The sequence below is a fragment of the Oncorhynchus keta genome, chromosome 4, assembly GCF_023373465.1.
Source record: "Oncorhynchus keta strain PuntledgeMale-10-30-2019 chromosome 4, Oket_V2, whole genome shotgun sequence".
In the NCBI taxonomy this organism is placed as follows: Eukaryota; Metazoa; Chordata; class Actinopteri; order Salmoniformes; family Salmonidae; genus Oncorhynchus; species Oncorhynchus keta.
Window position 1 is genome coordinate 61,377,700 of NC_068424.1, and position 19,498 is coordinate 61,397,197.

General features: G+C 41.6%; 1 protein-coding gene across 1 annotated transcript in view; it reads left to right on the plus strand.

Annotated features, from left to right (window-relative positions):
- Window positions 1-3,968: 3,968 nt before the first annotated feature.
- The window catches only part of LOC118380074 (palmitoyltransferase ZDHHC9), a 47,848-nt gene continuing 32,318 nt past the window's right edge, over window positions 3,969-19,498 (plus strand). Inside the window, exon 1 of the mRNA XM_052511868.1 lies at window positions 3,969-4,846. Coding sequence (XP_052367828.1) covers window positions 4,683-4,846 — 164 coding nt within the window. The 5' untranslated portion in view covers window positions 3,969-4,682. The remainder of the gene's footprint in view (window positions 4,847-19,498) is intronic.

A 19,498-nucleotide genomic window follows, 5' to 3' on the forward strand; every position in this document is an offset into this window, starting at 1 on the left:
AGAGAGGATGGAGGAGAGGATGCAGTTAAGCAAAACTTATTGAGAAAAGAACTGAGTTGTTTGTTTTCTGAATTGTCATGATTATATCTAACCACTAGGTGGAGGCACCTGACACAGCCACACAATACTCGCTTTTAGACAAATTACCACCACTCAGAGTTCGAAACGGGAAACCCACATCCTCAGATCCCAGTCTCACACCCACACACATAGTTAGAGAACGTACAATGGTACATCCAAGGGTGAAAGGTTCTACCTGGAACTTAAAAGGGCTCTCCTACAGGGACAGTCGAAGAACCTGTTGGTTCTAGGTAGTCTAAAGTGTAGCCTTTGATGACATCATTGTTGTTACAAGGCTCTACCCAATTAAGCATTATTACAGCCTGCTGTATCTGGTCTCAGCTATTAACTGATTAGAAACTCAGAAATGATGTAAGTCTATAAATGGTTATCAACCCCTGTCCCTGGGACTCTTTATTAGAGACATAGAGATAACAGATGATCAAACAATGAGACAATTCTTATATTTCCAGTTAAATAAAAGAACATTGGAACATCAAACATTTGCCGAGGATGTCAGGGACATGAATGCTATCAGTTGTTGACAGTCGTTATGAATTCACGAGACTTTGTTAATGGCTACATCCTGCTCTGCATCTCTTCTGTGTGTGGGCAATAACTTACGTAAGTGTCATTGATGTGGAAAAGTGAGCAAACAGGGGAACAAACATGGGTATTTGAATGTCTGTCTTTAGAACATCTGGTTTTATGATGGAGGTTTATATAACTGGAAGGATATCTTGGTATTCTATGTGATTCTGCATGTTCAAATTACAGGTTAAGGGATTCACCATGAAAATCATGTGCAACGCTATCAATAATCAACATTTATCATTGATATAGTTTTTTTTTTGGTGCGAATTGTAATTCAGTTATCAGAAATACAATTATTTAACATACAAAGAACCTACATAGCATAACCTACAGTATTCCAGAGTATGTTTTATATAAATCAAATTGTTTTGTTTTTCAAATCATATTAATCCCTGATTTTACCTCACTGTTTAGAGAGGGTAAAGCATTCTAAAAGCCTACATCCTGACATCCCAAGTGACATTATGATTCAGAAAACAACTGTGAATGATGATATCGAATTAAACAATAAACTCAAGTTTAAAACTACTCATCGATGGTAGCCTCTGACAAGTCATAAATTGTCTGATTGAAATAGACAGAATCCCTGGTGGTGATGATGTAGACAGAATGGTTCCCGCTCTGCTTGTTTACTACCTCCTGTCCATCCCTTCCAGAGGATCTGCCAAACCCCCTCCCTTCTCTGACTCCTCTAGTTCCTTTACGACCCTCTCCTCCTCACTGGAGTTCCTGCTGATGCTCTTTAAGCATGGGTTATGCCCTGCACAGTGGATCTCCTTATGTTCTGATAGAATTTGCTAATTTGCATAAATTTTGAAAATGGGTACTTTAAACCAATAATGGTCAATACTAATTTCCCCCTATTTGATGACATGTAATATAATTTTTCCATAGACTAATTTTATTACGAAGGATATAGATTTTCTACCGATGCTTTTCTGTTCAGGAGTAGGCTAACATCTGTGTGCTTTGTTCTCTATGGAGAATGCATATTACAGACACAATTATGTTCTTTGTTGTTTTTTTTATTGACAATGATAATAGAGACTATTGCCTAGAGTAGAACACAATAGAATAGAACACAGTAAAATAAAACACAGAATATAACACAATAGAATAGAACACAACAGAATAGAACACGGTCAACTAAAAATAGATCACAGTAGAATTTTTTAATTTTTTTTTTATTTCACCTTTATTTAACCAGGTAGGCTAGTTGAGAACAAGTTCTCATTTGCAACTGCGACCTGGCCAAGATAAAGCATAGCAGTGTGAACAGACAACACAGAGTTACACATGGAGTAAACAATTAGCAAGTCAATAACACAGTAGAAAAAATGGGCAGTCTATATACAATGTGTGCAAAAGGCATGAGGAGGTAGGCGAATAATACAATTTTGCAGATTAACACTGGAGTGATAAATGATCAGATGGTCATGTACAGGTAGAGATATTGGTGTGCAAAAGAGCAGGAAAGTAAATAAATAAAAACAGTATAAAAACAGTATGGGAATGAGGTAGGTGAAAATGGGTGAGCTATTTACCTATAGACTATGTATAGCTGCAACGATCGGTTAGCTGCTCGGATAGCTGATGTTTGAAGTTGGTGAGGGAGATAAAAGTCTCCAACTTCAGCGATTTTTGCAATTCGTTCCAGTCACAGGCAGCAGAGTACTGGAACGAAAGGCGGCCAAATGAGGTGTTGGCTTTAGGGATGATCAGTGAGATACACCTGCTGGAGCGCGTGCTACGGATGGGTGTTGCCATCGTGACCAGTGAACTGAGATAAGGCGGAGCTTTACCTAGCATGGACTTGTAGATGACCTGGAGCCAGTGGGTCTGGCGACGGATATGTAGCGAGGGCCAGCCGACTAGAGCATACAAGTCGCAGTGGTGGGTGGTATAAGGTGCTTTAGTGACAAAACGGATGGCACTGTGATAGACTGCATCCAGTTTGCTGAGTAGAGTGTTGGAAGCCATTTTGTAGATGACATCGCCGAAGTCGAGGATCGGTAGGATAGTCAGTTTTACTAGGGTAAGCTTGGCAGCGTGAGTGAAGGAGGCTTTGTTGCGGAATAGAAAGCCGACTCTTGATTTGATTTTTGATTGGAGATGTTTGATGTGAGTCTGGAAGGAGAGTTTGCAGTCTAGCCAGACACCTAGGTACTTATAGATGTCCACATATTCAAGGTCGGAACCATCCAGGGTGGTGATGCTAGTCGGGCATGCGGGTGCAGGCAGCGATCGGTTGAAAAGCATGCATTTGGTTTTACTCGCGTTTAAGAGCAGTTGGAGGCCACGGAAGGAGTGCTGTATGGCATTGAAGCTCGTTTGGAGGATAGAACACAATAGAATATAACACAGTAAAATAAAACACGGAATATAACACAATAGAATAGAACACAACAGAATAGAACACGGTCAACTAAGACACAATAGAATAGATCACAGTAGAATAGAACACAGTAGAACAGAACACACTCTAAAAGGCCACTCTAAAATGTGCAGTTTTGTCACACAACACAATGTTACAGATGTCTCAAGTGTGCAATTGGCATGCTGACTGCAGGAATGTCCACCAGAGCTGTTGCCAGAGAATGTAATGTTCATTTCTCTATCATAAGTCGACTCCAACATTGTTTTAGAGAATTTGGCAGTATATCCAACTGGCCTTACAACCGCAGACCACGTGTACGGCATAGCGTCAGCGACGGTTTTGCTGATGTCAATGTTGTGAACAGAGTGCCCCATGGTGGCGGTGGGGTTATGGTATGGGCAGGCATAAGCTACGGACAACGAATCCAATTGCATTTTATCATGACAATTTGATTGCACAGAGATACTGAGACGAGATCCTGAGGCCCATTGTCGTGCCAATCATCCGCCGCCATCACCTCATGTTTCAGCATTATAATGCACGGCCCCATGTCGCAAGGATCGGTACACATTTCCTGGAAGCTAAAAATGTCCCAGTTCTTCCATGGCCTGCATACTCTGCAGACATGTCACCAATTGAGCATGTATGGGATGGTCTGGATCGACACCTACGACCTTTTATTAAGGTATCTGTGACAAACAGATGCATATCTGTATTCCCAGCCATGTGAAATCCATAGATTACGGACTAATTTATTTATTTAAAATGACTGATTTCCTTAGATGAACTGTAACTCAGTAAAATCTTTGAAATGATTGTGTTTATATTTTTGATTGGTAGCGTAATATCCCAATGTTTCAAATAGAGAACTCTATCTCCTTTGTTCCTTGCTTTCTGTACTGCCCCTTTAAAATAAGACATTTTAATCTAGGCGTGTTTCCTGCACCCATTGATTAGAAACGAGACAAGCTCGCATCGCGTCTTGCGGGAAATCAAAACCAACACACCTTATTTAGGCAACGATTATCTATGATATAGAACTATTGTTTTTTAAAAATGTGTTATTATGTCTTACTGAATAGACTAATATCAACATAAACCAAGCGATGACTGTCATGTGCGCGCATGTATGATCAGTTTTATGGATGTCACTCGGTCAAGGTCCACGCTCCTGATGCGAGTAGCAAGACTGGATTTCTTTCCTTTGGGCCAAAAAGATCTGACTCAAACAAATTCCGTTATTAAAGGGGAGAATTTAAGATACTGATTACTGTTCTACTATAGAATGGAAGCCCTCTGGCACTGGAAGGAGGTGGACGCACTGAAACGAGGAGAACTTTGATTGCCGAAAATATGGATAGATGCATGGATTTGTTCAAATGAATGACACTAACGACATGTACTTCTCAATCATGTCATTTCAGAACAACTAACGTGGAGTGTTTATAGGAATACGCATATTTGTGAGCTGAATCGCCCGTATAAACGGTGAAGGAAAAAAAACATCTCACGGATATTTCCTGTCACAGGGAAATGTACTTTACCGTATAATTTTCGTTTTGAAAGTCAAGTAAATATTGTAATTTACATACAGTGGCCTATAAACATTATATGTCACTATAGCTTACTGAGTTGATCGAAAACTGTCAGTATGTCGGCGGTAATGATGACACGGAAGGTACGAAAATGGGAAAAGCTCCCAGGGAAAAACACTTTCTGCTGTGATGGACGCGTAATGATGGCCCGGCAGAAAGGCGTCTTCTATCTAACCTTATTTCTCATCGTTGGCACCTGCTCCTTGTTCTTCGCATTCGAGTAAGTAGATCTGTTTATCCATTGTTTATTTGGGCGATGATCAAACAACTAAGCAAGCTGTCAAAATAATTCGGCCGTGTTTTCTCAATAAATTCTGAACAAATCAATGTCCCATGACGTTTCCTTAGGTGTGTAAAATGTTTTCTAGGATGAGGTACTTTTAGGGCCGCAAGTCCGATGAAACTAATAACATGTAGTAGGGCCTAAAAATAGCCTTTATTTACCCTGTACTAAGCTATGCATTAAGTGATGAGGCATATAAAATATTGAAGAAAAAAAATTCTCCCCACAAAAATCGTTGGCTGGGTGGTATCAGAAAGAAACCATTATTGATTAATATCTAGTCTTGCATATTTAATTCCCTTACTGTCCAGTGAAAGGGGCCCTTGCTAAACATTAAGCATTGCCTTTCAGAACATAATAATAAAACATCAACCTAGCTTTACAGCCTGGTCTCAGACGATGCAACATAGTAAGTGTAAATCCGTAACACTCAAATTAGTATTATATGTTTAGGAGGACTACATATGACAGAAGTTGATTGTGGTGGATGAAAATCTAGGTAACAAAGGTTGCGTGTTTGAATCTCATCATGGACAACTTTAGCATTTTAGCTAAATACCAATTTTTCAACTACTTGCTACTTTGCAACTACTAGCATGTTAGCTAACCCTTCCCCTAACTGTAACCATTTAACGTAACCTGCACCTGTATTGGACTTGGCAGGTGGAGCTAGCTGGCCAGGTGTTTTACAACTGAGGTTACAGAGTGAAACCGTAGCCCCCCAGAAACAGACTGGCCAAAGAGCAGTTCGGGCAATGCCTTGTCAGTGTGCCTGTCTAAATATTTTTTTGTTTGTTGCAGATTTATCATTAATTAATTTTAAAAAATGGGGGCCTCAAGGAAAAGTGTTCCAGTGTCCAGGCTGATGACTAGTTTTGCCCTATAAATACAAAATGTTTCCCTCCATGAAATGTAATGCATGATATTCTAACAGCTGGAATCAAGTTTTACCAAGTAATTCTACTGGACAGGGACCGTCACTGCTAGGCTTCTTGGCCTAATGTAATCATCCAGTGGACTGCTGAGGAGCTACAGCAGTGGCTGCAGACTGTAGCTCCCTGGGGCCTCTGGCCTTACAGTAAATGTGCAGCCCGTTCCATCTCTGTGTGCGCTCAATGTGAGTCTGGGTCGTGTTCATTAGGCACCAAATGTAAGAAAACGGACCGAAACATGGGGGGGGCTATATCTGGACTCGTCCAATCAATAACGCTCAATTTTATTTTACGTTATTGAAATATTTTGGCATAATGAACAGAACATGTTCTCTGAATCTCCACAGAGGGAACTGTTGTCTCGCCCCGGGGCCAGAGTGGAGACTGATATTGCTGATCCCACTAGTTTAGCGCCTGAGGTTGGACCAGGCCCAACAGTAACTAATGGCCAGATCGCCGTTAGCACACTACGTTCGTATTACAGTTGCCCCATAATTATCTCTCATGGGGAGGCCTGAATATTAACATAGAGATTGAGCTGGGGAACAGGGGCTGTAATTCAAAACTCTCCATTACGGAGCAATTTGAGCCATATCAGATCTAGCCCCTTGACAGGCTAATGACAATTTGCTGAAGAAAGAGGCACAGTGGTTTTCATGCTTTTCAGGAGGCATGTTTGAGAGAGTAGCTCACTACCACTAACCAACATCTAGTCACTCCTCTATCGGAAACTGAAGTGAGATCTGGAATCTTTCACTTCCACTATACTATATCTCAAAAAATTAAATGTCCCAACACAGTGGTTCCCAAACTTTTTATAGTCCCGTACCCCTACAAACATTTAACCTCCAGCTGCATACCCCCTCTAGCACCAGGGTCAGCACACTCTCAAATGTCGTTTTTTGCCATCATTGTTCGCCTGCCACACACACACTATACAATACATTTATTAAACTTAAGAACGAGTGTTCGTCACAACCCGGCTCGTGGGAAGTGAGGAGGGAGCTCTTATACGTAGGACCAGGGCACAATTAATAATAATCAATAATTTGACTCTTTATTTAACCATCTTACATCTTATAAAACCTTATTTGTTCATTGACAATTGTGAATAACTCACCACAGGTTAATGAAGGGAGTGCTGGAAAGGATACACATAACTCTGCAATGTTGGGTTGTATTGGAGAGAGTCTCAGTCTTAAATCATTTGCCCCACACAGTCTGTGCCTCTTTAGTTTTCATGCTAGTGAGGGCCGATAATCTACTCTCACATAGGTATGTGGTTGCAAAGGTCATCAGTATTTTAACAGTGCAATTTGCCAAGGCAGGATACTGAGCACAGCCCAATCCAGAAATCTGGCAGTGGCTTCTGATTAAATAAAAATTTCACAGAACCGCTTGTTGCAATTTCGATGAGGCTCTCTTGTTCAGATATCGGTAAGTGGACTGGCATGAAAGGGATAATGAATCCAGTTGTTTGTCATCTGTTATATCACATTTGACATTGTCTGTGAGTTCATTTGCACACAAAAAAAATCATACAATGACGGAAAGACCTGTGTGTTGTCCTTGTTGATGCAGACAGAGAAGAGCTCCAACTTCTTAATCATAGCCTCAATTTTGTCCTGCATATTGAATATAATTGCGAAGACTCCATGTAATCCTGGGTGCAGATCATTCAGGTGAGAAAAAGCATCACCCAGTTAGGCCAGTTGTGTGAGAAACATCATGCAAGCAGTCAGACAAGTGAAAATTATGGCCAGTAAAGAACTTTAACTCGTCTCTCAATTAAAAAAACAAAAACAACTGTGTCAATACTTTGCCCCTTGATAACCAGCACAATTCAGTATGTTATAAAAGCATTACATGGTCGCTGTCCATATCATTGCATTATGAAGAAAATACACGAGTTCAGGGGCCTTGCTTTAACAAAGTTAACCATGTTCACTGTAGTGTCCAAAACCTATTTCAAGTTGTCAGGCATTTCCTTTGCAGCAAGAGACTTGGTGAATGCTGCAGTTTACCCAAGTGGTGTCGGGAGCAACTGTTTGCACGCGCGTTACCACTCCACAATGTCTCCCTGTCATGGCTTTTGCGCCATCAATACAGATACCAACACATCTTGACCACCAAAGTCCATTTAATTTCACAAAGTTGTCCTGTACTTTAAAAATATCCTCTCATGTTGTCCTGGTTTGCAGAAGAGGATGTCTTCCTTAATTGACCCCCCATAAAAGTAACAGACATATACCAGGAGTTGTGCCAGGCCCGCCACATCTGTTCACTCATCCAGCTGTAATGAAAATAATTCACTGGCTTGTATGCGAAGCAGTGATTGTTTCAAAACATCTTCTGCCATGTCACTGATGTGTCTTGAAACAGTGCTGTTTGGTGAAGACATTGTCTGTATAGTTTTTTTGGCCTTTTCCCCTGCGTTGACCCAGCCATATCCGCAGCAGCAGGAAGAATTAAGTCCTCCACAATAGTATGGGGCTTGCCTGGCCTAGCCACACGGTAGCTCACCATATAAGACACTTCTGGTATCTGTTGTTTTTATACATGTCTTACTACTCGAAAGTCGTCTTAATTCTCGCTCAAACTCCTTCGGCTTATTTTTCAAAATGGCATTTTCTAAATTTCTACGCAATTGTGAAGGTTTCATCGAGTTGTGAAGGTTTCATCGAGTTGTGAGCAAAAAGTACTTTCTTTCAAAAAACAATTTGTAAAAATCCAAATAACTTCACAGATCTTCATTGTAAAGGGTTTAAACACTGTTTCCCATGCTTGTTCAGTTAACCATAAACAATTAATGAACATGCACCTGTGGAACGGTCATTAAGACACTAACAGCTTACAGACGGAAGGCAATTAAGGTTACAGTTATGAAAACCTAGGACACCATGGGTGATGGTCGGATTCGTGTTTATTGTCGAAGGAATGAGCATTATACCGAGGCCTGTACTCTGGAGCGGGATCGATTTTGGAGGTGGAGGGTCTGTCATGGTCTGGATTGGTGTCACAGCATCATCGGACTGAGCTTGTTGTCATTGCAGGCAATATCAACACTGTGCGTAACAAGGAGACATCCTCCTCCGTCATGTGGTACCCTTCCTGCAGGCTCATCCTGACATGTCCCTCCAGCATGACAATGCCACCAGCCATACTGCTCGTTCTGTGAGTGATTCCCTGCAAGATAGGAATGTCAGTGGTCTGCCATGGCCAGCGAAGAGCCCGGCTCTCAGTCCCATTCTGCTCGCCTGGGACCTGTTGGATCGACGGGTGAGAGCTAGGGCCATTTCCCCCCCCAGAAATGTCTGGGAACTTGCAGGTGCCTTGGTGGAAGAGTGGGGGAACACCCACAGCAAGAACTGGCTAATCTGGTGCAGTCCAAGAGGAGGGGATGCACTGCAGTACTTAATGCAGCTGGTGGCTACACCAGATACTGACTGTTACTTTGATTTTGACCCCCCTGTTGTTCAGGGACACATTATTCAATTTCTTTTAGTCACATGTCTGTGGAACTTGGTCCATGTCACCGTCTGTTCAGAGCTTTCTCGGGTAAGGGGGCAGTAGCTCTTTGGCTGCATCAGCTTCACAACTGTGTGTCCATGCTTGCTGGGCTAACAACAAATGTAGAATTACTGATGCTAGCATTGGATGTGATCATTGACGCAGAACATCTTGTTTCGTCAACAGGTGCAGGTGTACTGTTGGTAGTAGCAGTACTACCAGTAGAGATGGTATGTGTCTCTGTGGATGCGGTGCTACATTTTATTTAACCATTTATACATTTTCGAGCAAATGGAATGAGCAGCAGCTACGGTTTGGCTACATACGGACCGTTAGTGGGATTCCCATACATGCGGACCGTTAGTGGGCTTCCCATACATGCGGACCGTTAGTGGGATTCCCATACATACGGACCGTTAGTGGGATTCCCATACATACGGACCGTTAGAAGAATTATTTGACTAGGCTACCTGTATTTGACATTGTTATTTCGCCGAACACTAGATGGTTTAATGTTATTTTTGGCAGTGAAACATGGCTACTCGCGTTGGAAAATATAAATGTATTGATTGAAAATGTGGAGGTGAATCACATTTTTACTTGGCGTACCCGCTGGGGGGTACACACAATGGGAATACCTGTCCTAACGCATAGATGTCTGCACATAAAATCTGCACGTAAAAAGAGAGACATCTATATAGACAGGACTTCTCCAATTCCCATGGATCTGGCCTTGTCCCATGAGCTCTTTGGACTGTATGTACAGTACCAGTCAAAAGTTTGGACACCTACTCATTCAAGGGTTTTTCTCTATAGAATAGTGAAGACATCAACTGTGAAATAACACTCACGGAATCATGTAGTAACCAAAAAAGTGTTAAACTATATTTGTTTATATTTGAGATTCTTCAAAGTAGCCACCCTTTGTCTTGATTATAGCTTTGCACACTCTCGACATTCTCTCAACCATCTTCATGAGGTAGTCAACTGGAATGCATTTAAATGAATAGGTGTTGCATTGTTAAAAGTTCATTTGTTGAATTTCTTTCCTTAATCTTTCCAGTTGTGCTGTGACAAGGTAGGGGTGGTATAAAGAAGATAGCCCTATTGGTAAATGACCAAGTCCATATTATGACAAGAACAGCTCAAATAAGCAAACTGACACAATAGTCCATCATTACTTTAAGACATGAAGGTCAGTCAATCTTGAACATTTCAAGAACTTCAAGAAGTTTCTTCAAGTACGGTCGCAAAAAACATCAAGCACTATGACGAAACAAGCTCTCATGAGGATCGCCACAGTAAAGGAATACCTAGAGTTACCTCTGCTGCAGAGGACAAGTTCATTAGAGTTAACTCTCCGCTCTCTCCACTGGCTTCCAGTTGAAGCTCGCATCCGCTACAAGACCATGGTGCTTGCCTACGGAGCTGTGAGGGGAACGGCACCTCAGTACCTCCAGGCTCTGATCAGGCCCTACACCCAAACAAGGGCACTGCGTTCATCCACCTCTGGCCTGCTCGCCTCCCTACCACTGAGGAAGTACAGTTCCCGCTCAGCCCAGTCAAAACTGTTCGCTGCTCTGGCTCCCCAATGGTGGAACACACTCCCTCACGACGCCAGGACAGCGGAGTCAATCACCACCTTCCGGAGACACCTGAAACCCCACCTCTTTAAGGAATACCTAGGATAGGATAAAGTAATCCTTCTCACCCCCCTTTAAAAGATTTAGATGCACTATTGTAAAGTGGCTGTTCCACTGGATATCATAAGGTGAATGCACCAATTTGTAAGTCGCTCTGGATAAGAGCGTCTGCTAAATGACTTAAATGTAATGTAATGTTAACTGCACCTCAGATTGCAGCCCAAATAAATGCGTCATAGGGTTCAAGTAACAGAAACATCTCTACCTCAACTGTTCAGAGGAGACTGTGTGAATCAGGCCTTCATGGTTGAATTGCTGCAAATAAACCACTACTAAAGGACACCAACAAGAAGAGGAGACTTGCTTAGACCTAGAAACGCAAGCAATGGACATTAGACAGGTGGAAATCTGTCCTTTTGATCTGATGAGTCCAATTAGGATATTTTTGTTCCAACCGCCATGTCTTTGTGAGACGCAGAGTAGGTGAACGGATGATCTCCGCATGTGTGGTTCCTACCGTGAAGGAGGTGGGGTGCTTTGCTGGTGACACTGTTGGTGATTTATTTAGAATTCAAGGCACAATTAACCAGCATGGCTACCACAGCATTCTGCAGCAATACACCATCCCATCTGGTTTGTGCTTAGTGGGACTATCATTTGTTTTTCAACAGGACAATGACCCAACACGAATCCAGACGGTAAAGGCTAAAGGAGGAGAGTGATGGAGTGCTGCATCAGATGACCTGGCCTCTACAATCACCTGACTTCAACCCAATTGAGATGGTTTAGGATGAGTTGGACCGCAGAGTGAAGAAAAAGCAGCAAACACGTGCTCCAAATATGTGGGAACTCCTTCAAGACAGTTGGAAAAGCATTCCAGGTGAAGCTGGTTGAGATATTGCTAAGTGTGGAAAGCTGTCATCAAGGCAAAGGGCGGCTACTTTGAAGAATCTCAAATATAAAATACATTTTGATTTGTGTAACACTTTTTATTACTTACTACATGATTCCATAAGTGTTATTTTATAGTTTTGATGTCTTCACTATTCTACTATGTAGAAAATAGTAAAAAATAAAGATAAACCCTTGAATGAGTAGGTGTGTCCAAACTTTTGACTGGTACTGTATGTCCATTATGGACTGTATGGCATGACAATAGGAGTTGGCTACAGCACATGGAGTTATGGAATGAGGTTGCCATGGAGCATCTATGGGACAGATTCTGCAGCTGGACACGGAGGGTCTGTGATTATCTGTTGTATCTGGCGACAGTTTGACATTTAGCAAGAATGTTACTAATATTGTAGACTAAACTACTAGTCTTATGTGAGTAAGGAAACAATGATGGAAGCCTCCTCTTTACTAGATTATGATTTTTCAACGCCGATACCGATTTATTGGAGGACCATTATTATTATTTTTTTTTTGTATATATAAAAAAATGTATTTATTAATTTGTAACAATGACAGTTACAACAATACTTAATGAACACTTATTTTAACTTAATATAATACATCAATAAAATCAATTTAGCCTCAAATAAATAATGAAATGTGTTCAATTTGGTTTAAATAATGCAAAAACAAAGTGTTGGAGAAGAAAGTAAAAGTGCAATATATAAGAAAGCTAACATTTTAAGTTCCTTGCTCAGAACATGAGAACATATGAAAGCTGGTGGTTCCTTTTAACATGAGTCTTCAATATTCCCAGGTAAGAAGTTTTTTTGGTTGTACTATGAATTATAGGACTATTTCTCAATATACCATTTGTATTTCCTTAACCTTTGACTATTGGATGTTCTTATAGGCACTTTAGTAATGCCAGTGTAACAGTATAGCTTCCGTCCCTCTCCTCGCTTGAACCAGGAACACAACGACAACAGCCACCCTCGAAGTAGCGTTACCCATCGCTCCACAAAAGCCGCGACCATTGCAGAGCAAGGGGAACAACCACTCCAAGTCTCAGAGCGAGTGACGTTTGAAATGCTATTAGCTCGCACCCCGCTAACTAGCTAGCCAGTTCACATCGGTTACACGAGCCTAATCTCGGGAGGTGATAGGCTTGAAGTCATAAACAGCAGAGCTGCTGGCAAAACGCACTAAAGTGCTGTTTGAATGAATGCTTACGAGCCTGCTGTTGCCTACCATTGCTCAGTCAGACTGCTCTATCAAATCATAGACTTAGTTAGAACATGAAAACACACAGAAAAATGAGCCTTAGGTCATTAATATGATCAAATCCGGAAACTATTTTTTTTTTTTTTTAACCTTTATTTAACTAGGTGTAACGGATGTGAAACGGCTAGCTTAGTTAGCGGTGGTGCGCGCTAAATAGCGGGTCAATCGGTGACGTCACTTGCTCTGAGACCTTGAAGTAGTGGTTCCCCTTGCTCTGCAAGGGCCGCGGCTTTTGTGGAGCGATGGGTAACGATGCTTCGTGGGTGACTATTGTTGATGTGTGCAGAGGGTCCCTGGTTCGCGCCCGGGTATTGTTCAAGGGGACGGTTTAAAGTTACACTGTTACATTGATGCTGTTGACACTGATCACTGGTTGCTGCGGAAAAGGAGGAGGTCAAAAGGGGGGTGAGTGTAACGGCTAGCTTAGTTAGCGGTGGTGCGCGCTAAATAGCGTTTTAATCGGTGACGTCACTTGCTCTGAGACCTTGAAGTAGTGGTTCCCCTTGCTCTGCAAGGGCCGCGGCTTTTGTGGAGCGATGGGTAATGATGCTTCGAGGGTGACTGTTGTTGATGTGTGCAGAGGGTCCCTGGTTCGCACCCGGGTATGGGCAAGAGGACGGTCTAAAGTTATACTGTTACATAGGCAAGTCAGTTAAGAACAAATTCTTATTTTCAATGACCGCCTAGGAACAGTGGGTTAACTGCCTGTTCAGGGGCAGAACGACAGTTGTGTACCTTGTCAGCTCAGGGGTTTGAACTTGCAACCTTCCGGTTACTAGTCCAATGCTCTAACCATTTGGCTACCCTGCCACCCCAACTATCATCTCGAAAACAAGACGTTTATTCTCTCAATGAAATACGTTCCGTATTTTATCTAACGGGTGGCATCTATAAGTCAAAATATTCCTGTTACATTGCACAACCTTCAATGTTATGTCATAATTACAAAAAATTCTGGCAAATTAGGTGGCCCAAACTGTTGCATATACACTGACTGCGTGCAATGAATGCAAGAGAAGTGACACTTTCACCTGGTTAATATTGCCTGCTAACCTGGATTTCTTTTGGCTAAATATGCAGGTTTAAAACTTCTGTGTATTGATTTTAAGAAAAGCATTGATGTTTATGATTAGGTACACATTGGAGCAACGATACGCACCGCATCGATTATATGCAACGCAGGACACTCTAGGTAAACTAGTAATATCATCAACCATGTGTAGTTAACTAGTGATTATGATTGCTTGATTATTTTTTCTAAGATCAGTTTAATGCTAGCTAACAACTTACCTTGAATTACTGCATTTGTGTAACAGGCAGTCTCCTCGTGGAGTGCAATGAGAGGCAGGTGGTTAGAGCGTTGGACTAGTTAACTGTAAGGTTGCAAGATTGAATCCCCCGAGCTGACAAGGTGAAAATCTGTCGTTCTGTCCCTGAACAAAGCAGTTAAGCCACCGTTCCTAGGCTGTCATTGAAAATAAGAATGTGTTCTTAACTGACTTGCCTAGTTAAATAAAAGTGTTAAATGTATTTTTTAAATGGGCCAAATCTGTGTCCAAAAATACCGATTTATGAGAACTTGAAATCAGCCCTAATTAATCAGCCATTCCGTTTAATCGGTCGACCTCTACTCTTTACACTGAATATATGTAGTTGTTTTCAGAGGGGAGACAGATCTAACCATGGGTTCGTTCTTTAGGCACCAAACTAAAGAAAACCGTCAATCTGAGTGCAACTGAGCGGTCCTATCTGAGCTTGGCCAAGAACAAAGGCTCGTGTTCATTTTCCATTTTCGTTTGCACACTGTTCTGCTTTATGTACCCTAAGAAATCACAGCCCAGTTCTGACAGCTCAAGGTCAACAACTTTAGAGGAATCCTACGATTACATTACTCTAGGAGATCCAGCTTAGTTCTCCTTCCACTAATTATATTGATGTTTGTCTGTGAAGATCCAACACACACATCTTCTTTGGGAATCAATTCACTGCATTAGGGCCAGGTTCCTTTCATGTTACTTTTTGGATTAAAAAGTAGCAACAGGGCATAGATTGGAGGACAGAGAGGCAGTGTCCTCCTGAGCAGGCTGGACCCAGTCCAAGAACAACCAACCAACTGGGTTAACCTCTACTTATCACCAACCATCAGCAGTCTAGTGAGGGAGGCTCCCCCTGAAGAGTAGCTCCCCTACAAATGAGCAACACCTACACAGAACAGATGAGCCAAATTGGTAGAAACAAATTGTAGGATGAAGCGATCTCCATGCTTTTGTTCCTTGTTCCAGCATTGATTCGTACAATAGGATTGTGTGGTCTTTGTATGTTTTGCAACAAACAGAAATGAGCATTTCTTATTGGTCCAGGTCCCTAATTTTCTGTGTTTTCTTTCTTCTGTTTGATGCTAAATGAACAGGCTCAGGCTTTGATAGTAATTTGGCTCTGAACTGAAGGCCTGGCTGCTGCTGTACAAGTCCTCATGGGGGTGGCTAGTCTAGCAGAGAGGCCCTTGGCTTCTCCCGGTCAGATCCCTCAAATATTGTGTGTGTGTGGCTCGGGAGGGGGAGAGATTGCACTGCCAAGTGCTGACCTTAGTGTGACTCTGGCCAGAGGATATCTAGTAACAGACCTGAGGTCCCCCCGGGTATCCATCTTCCCTTGTGTGTGTGTGTGTGTGTGTGTGTGTGTCTAAATCAGCAAATTAAATGAGTGTTTTATGATTGAACAGGTAAAGGTAGTCACTCCCTGGTTGTTTGTTTTCTTCTTAATTTTGGTGTCTAATGAACACAACCCAGTCAGTGCCCTGATTTCATATTCAGAACAACTGTATCTATTTCCAATTATCATAAAGTAGTCTTTCTTCCCTAAAGATATTTAAGGTTTTGTTTATAGGGAGAGTGAATTTCAGTGAAATGATCCTGTTCATATCTGTACATCAAGTCCAGGAGGTGAGCTAGGGGGAGAGACTTTACATGTTTTTCACCTCCATCCAAGTGCTTTGAAATGGAAGACACATGCCACCCTTCTCCCAAGAGATGTCTGTTGTCATCTCTATAAAGGACTCGGATGTGCGGTACTGCCTCATAGGCACTCTGGCAGCATTTTGGGTCTTATGGTTTCGGTCCCTTCTCAATTAGTAGATATTGATCTACTGGGCCCTGGTCAGAAGTAGTGCACTATAGGGGAAAGGGTGCCATTTGGAACACAGCTGTTGTATTGCAGTGGCTTGTTGGGTCCTTATTGATTCTCCACACTACTATGTTCCTCTCTGTCAGAGGTCACTGGTGTGGTATTTCATGTAATCACATCGTTGTGATCTGATTTATTAATGAATCTCTTTGTTCTGCTCCACTGTTACAACTTTTTGTTGCTGATGCAACTTGTTTCTGAACATTAATATCAGACAGTTTTCAATTCCAACTCGTTTATTTGATTGTCCTTAAGTTGAGTAACCAATTGTAGTGTTATTTTTGTTTTAATTTTTAGAGTTCATTATTATATATTGATGTCACAAAACTGCACCCTTACTGTAGGTTGGGGTTTCTTTCTTATTGTTCAAAGGGCAATGTCCAGACTGCACTTTTAGTCTTGTGGCCATTCTTGGTCTCAAGCCAATATGTCATGAAGACAACCGGGCACAAACCTTGGTAAGTTCAGATAGGAGATTTATGTCTAGAACAAACATGACATGTAGAATAAGGAATCACATACTACCTGCAGAACATTGTTGCTGAGATGACTGTGGCTTAGAGATCACTAGGGACTCTGGTCAGAATATACAGCGGCAAATATTCTGGAACTCTTTCCTGGGTCAGAGAACTGTTTACTGTGTGGGTGTGAGAGAGAAGGCTTACAAAAGAGAGAGGTTACACAGCAGGCCTACTGCAGATCTGCTAGCGCAGCAGTATAGTACATAATTCACTTCTGCTTTCCAACAGACAGCTAGCGCCGGTGTTATGTATTCATAAAGGCTTGGTATGAGATACTCAGTGAAGGCAAATGTCAGGAGTGGCAAAGCTAAGGCATGACATATTCCTTGGTTCGACTTTTTTTTAAGGCTGCAACGTCTCCACCTTAGAGGCCTCTCCTCATCTCCACTCTTGAAATACATGATCGGCCGGTTTCCCAGACACAGATTAAGCCTAGTCCTGGGCTAAAAAGCAGGAAATTGGGCAGATAAGTCTCAAACTGAGAATTGCTCCCAATTTCATGGACAACTAAAGTTGAGGGGAACCAAAAAAATATTATTTCTTAGTTCTTGTTACTTAACAAGTCCTGTACCTATCCTCTTATCGGTGTTGAGTGTGAAGTTAAATGGTTTAAAGTCTAGATTAGAGAGCCGTCAATCAAATGTCCCTCCCCCTCCAGTGGTTAAAATTTAACAGTAAAGTGTTTACTCTGCATCTGTTACCTATTATAATTCATACCAGGTAGAGCCAGTGGTTGATATGTTAGCTCTGCTTTCAATGTATTCAAATAACTGGCTGTTACAAGCCTCATGTGTTAGGAAAGTGTTGTGACAAATTGTACAGGTTCTATGGCATGCGGGTTGGGCTCAAGGCCCTATTTTCAAGGGATAGTTTAGAGAAATTACATATTTTGATTTCTTAAAGGAATTTTGTTACTCAATGACTTGGTTTGATGTTATTTTGAGATGACTTGAGGGCATAAATATAGCCTACTTTGGGGAGCCTTTCTCACCGACGACAACGGGGGAGAGAAAGAACAAACAAGGGAATATCTGACAACATATAAAAGGCCCAGTGCAGTCAAAAATGAGATTTCCTGTTTTTTCTATACACTTCCACACTGAGGTTGGAATAGTATTGCTAAATTGTGAAAATTAGGATAATGCTGATTTTTAAGTGTAAGATCTGTTTGAAAAGAATGCCTGTTTTGGAGGGATGTAGTTGTGGCCTGCCTTGTGATATCACCAGGTGGTAAATTAGGTTGTGTCTACAGTTACTTGCGACTTCGGCTATCAGAACACAAAGCTTGCAATGAAAAGACTGGTCTAGACCAACAAGTTGCTTTGTGGTCTGATTGTGTTCAGATCTGTCTGACCACTTCAGGAGGTGGTCAGGGATGCATTGTGTGGAGATTTCTCCTCAATCTGGATTCTACCAGAACTCCATTATCAGAATACTGAAGCTGCATGAACTGTCAGGTCCAGAGTCATCCTTAGTTAATAGACCAATAATAGTTCCAAACCCCTCAGCCAATAACAGCTAGTTTTCAGTTTTCCCCTCCCCACCCAGACCACTCCTAGACAGTCCTAGCAATATTCTTGCTTGAGAAATTGCTATTTTTGTTTCTTTTTCACCACGAGACAAAAATGGCTACATTGATCATATTGAGAGATTATCAAAGGCAAATAATACTGAACACAGAATCTGACAATGCGTGTTGAGTCTGAATGTGATTAATTATGCTGTTGATGAAAACTGAAACAGCAAAATGAAAAGAGCCATGCTTAAATTTGACTGGTTTATCGCATTCTTTTATATTTTTTAAAAATATAGCTCAGTCCATCTGCCTCAGGGCTTAATCTAGTGGAAATGTATATTGATTGGATGGATCTCTGCTCCTTTTAATTTTTCCATTAGTGTTGAAAAGGTAGCCTGTTCCCAGATCTGTTTGTGCCATCTTTCCAACTCCTATGGTCATTGTCAAGCAAAGGAGTTGGACACAGCCCAAACAGATGTGGAACCAGACTATTAAATAGGTACTGGGTGGAAACGTATGGCACCTGTATGCAGACTTACCTGTCTAATCTACATAGTGCCTTTTGCCCCACTAAATTCAAAGTAATAATAATAAGTCCATCTCCATAATTTGAAAGGAACAGGTAGACTTTGTCACCCTGTGTTTTGTTGACTCATTCTTGTACACTGTAGCTACACCCCTCCCTCGTACCGAACATTTTCACTATGAGTGTTTGAGTCAGCATAAAATGGCACCCAAACAAAAGGAGGAAATTAAACATTTTTAAATGGGAACTGAATATGACAGAACCAGCCAAACCAGTCAGTGTCTGGGGCTTCCATCATAAACGTGCCTTGTGCATGGGTACCAGACTGAGTACGGAGAACGTTTGTTTTTCAACTAGAACGCATTTTCTTGGATTGATTATGTTTGGGATTTTGTAGGAAGATCCACCATCTTTATACATCAGGATCCACAAAAAATCTGGTGTTTTTTTAAAATAATTTCCATTTGCATAATCAAACCCATATCCTGTTACACTGTGAAATACACTCAAGACTCATCAACCTGTCCAACATGGCCATTGGCCTGTACTGTATGACCAGATGTGGTAATACTTTCCCATT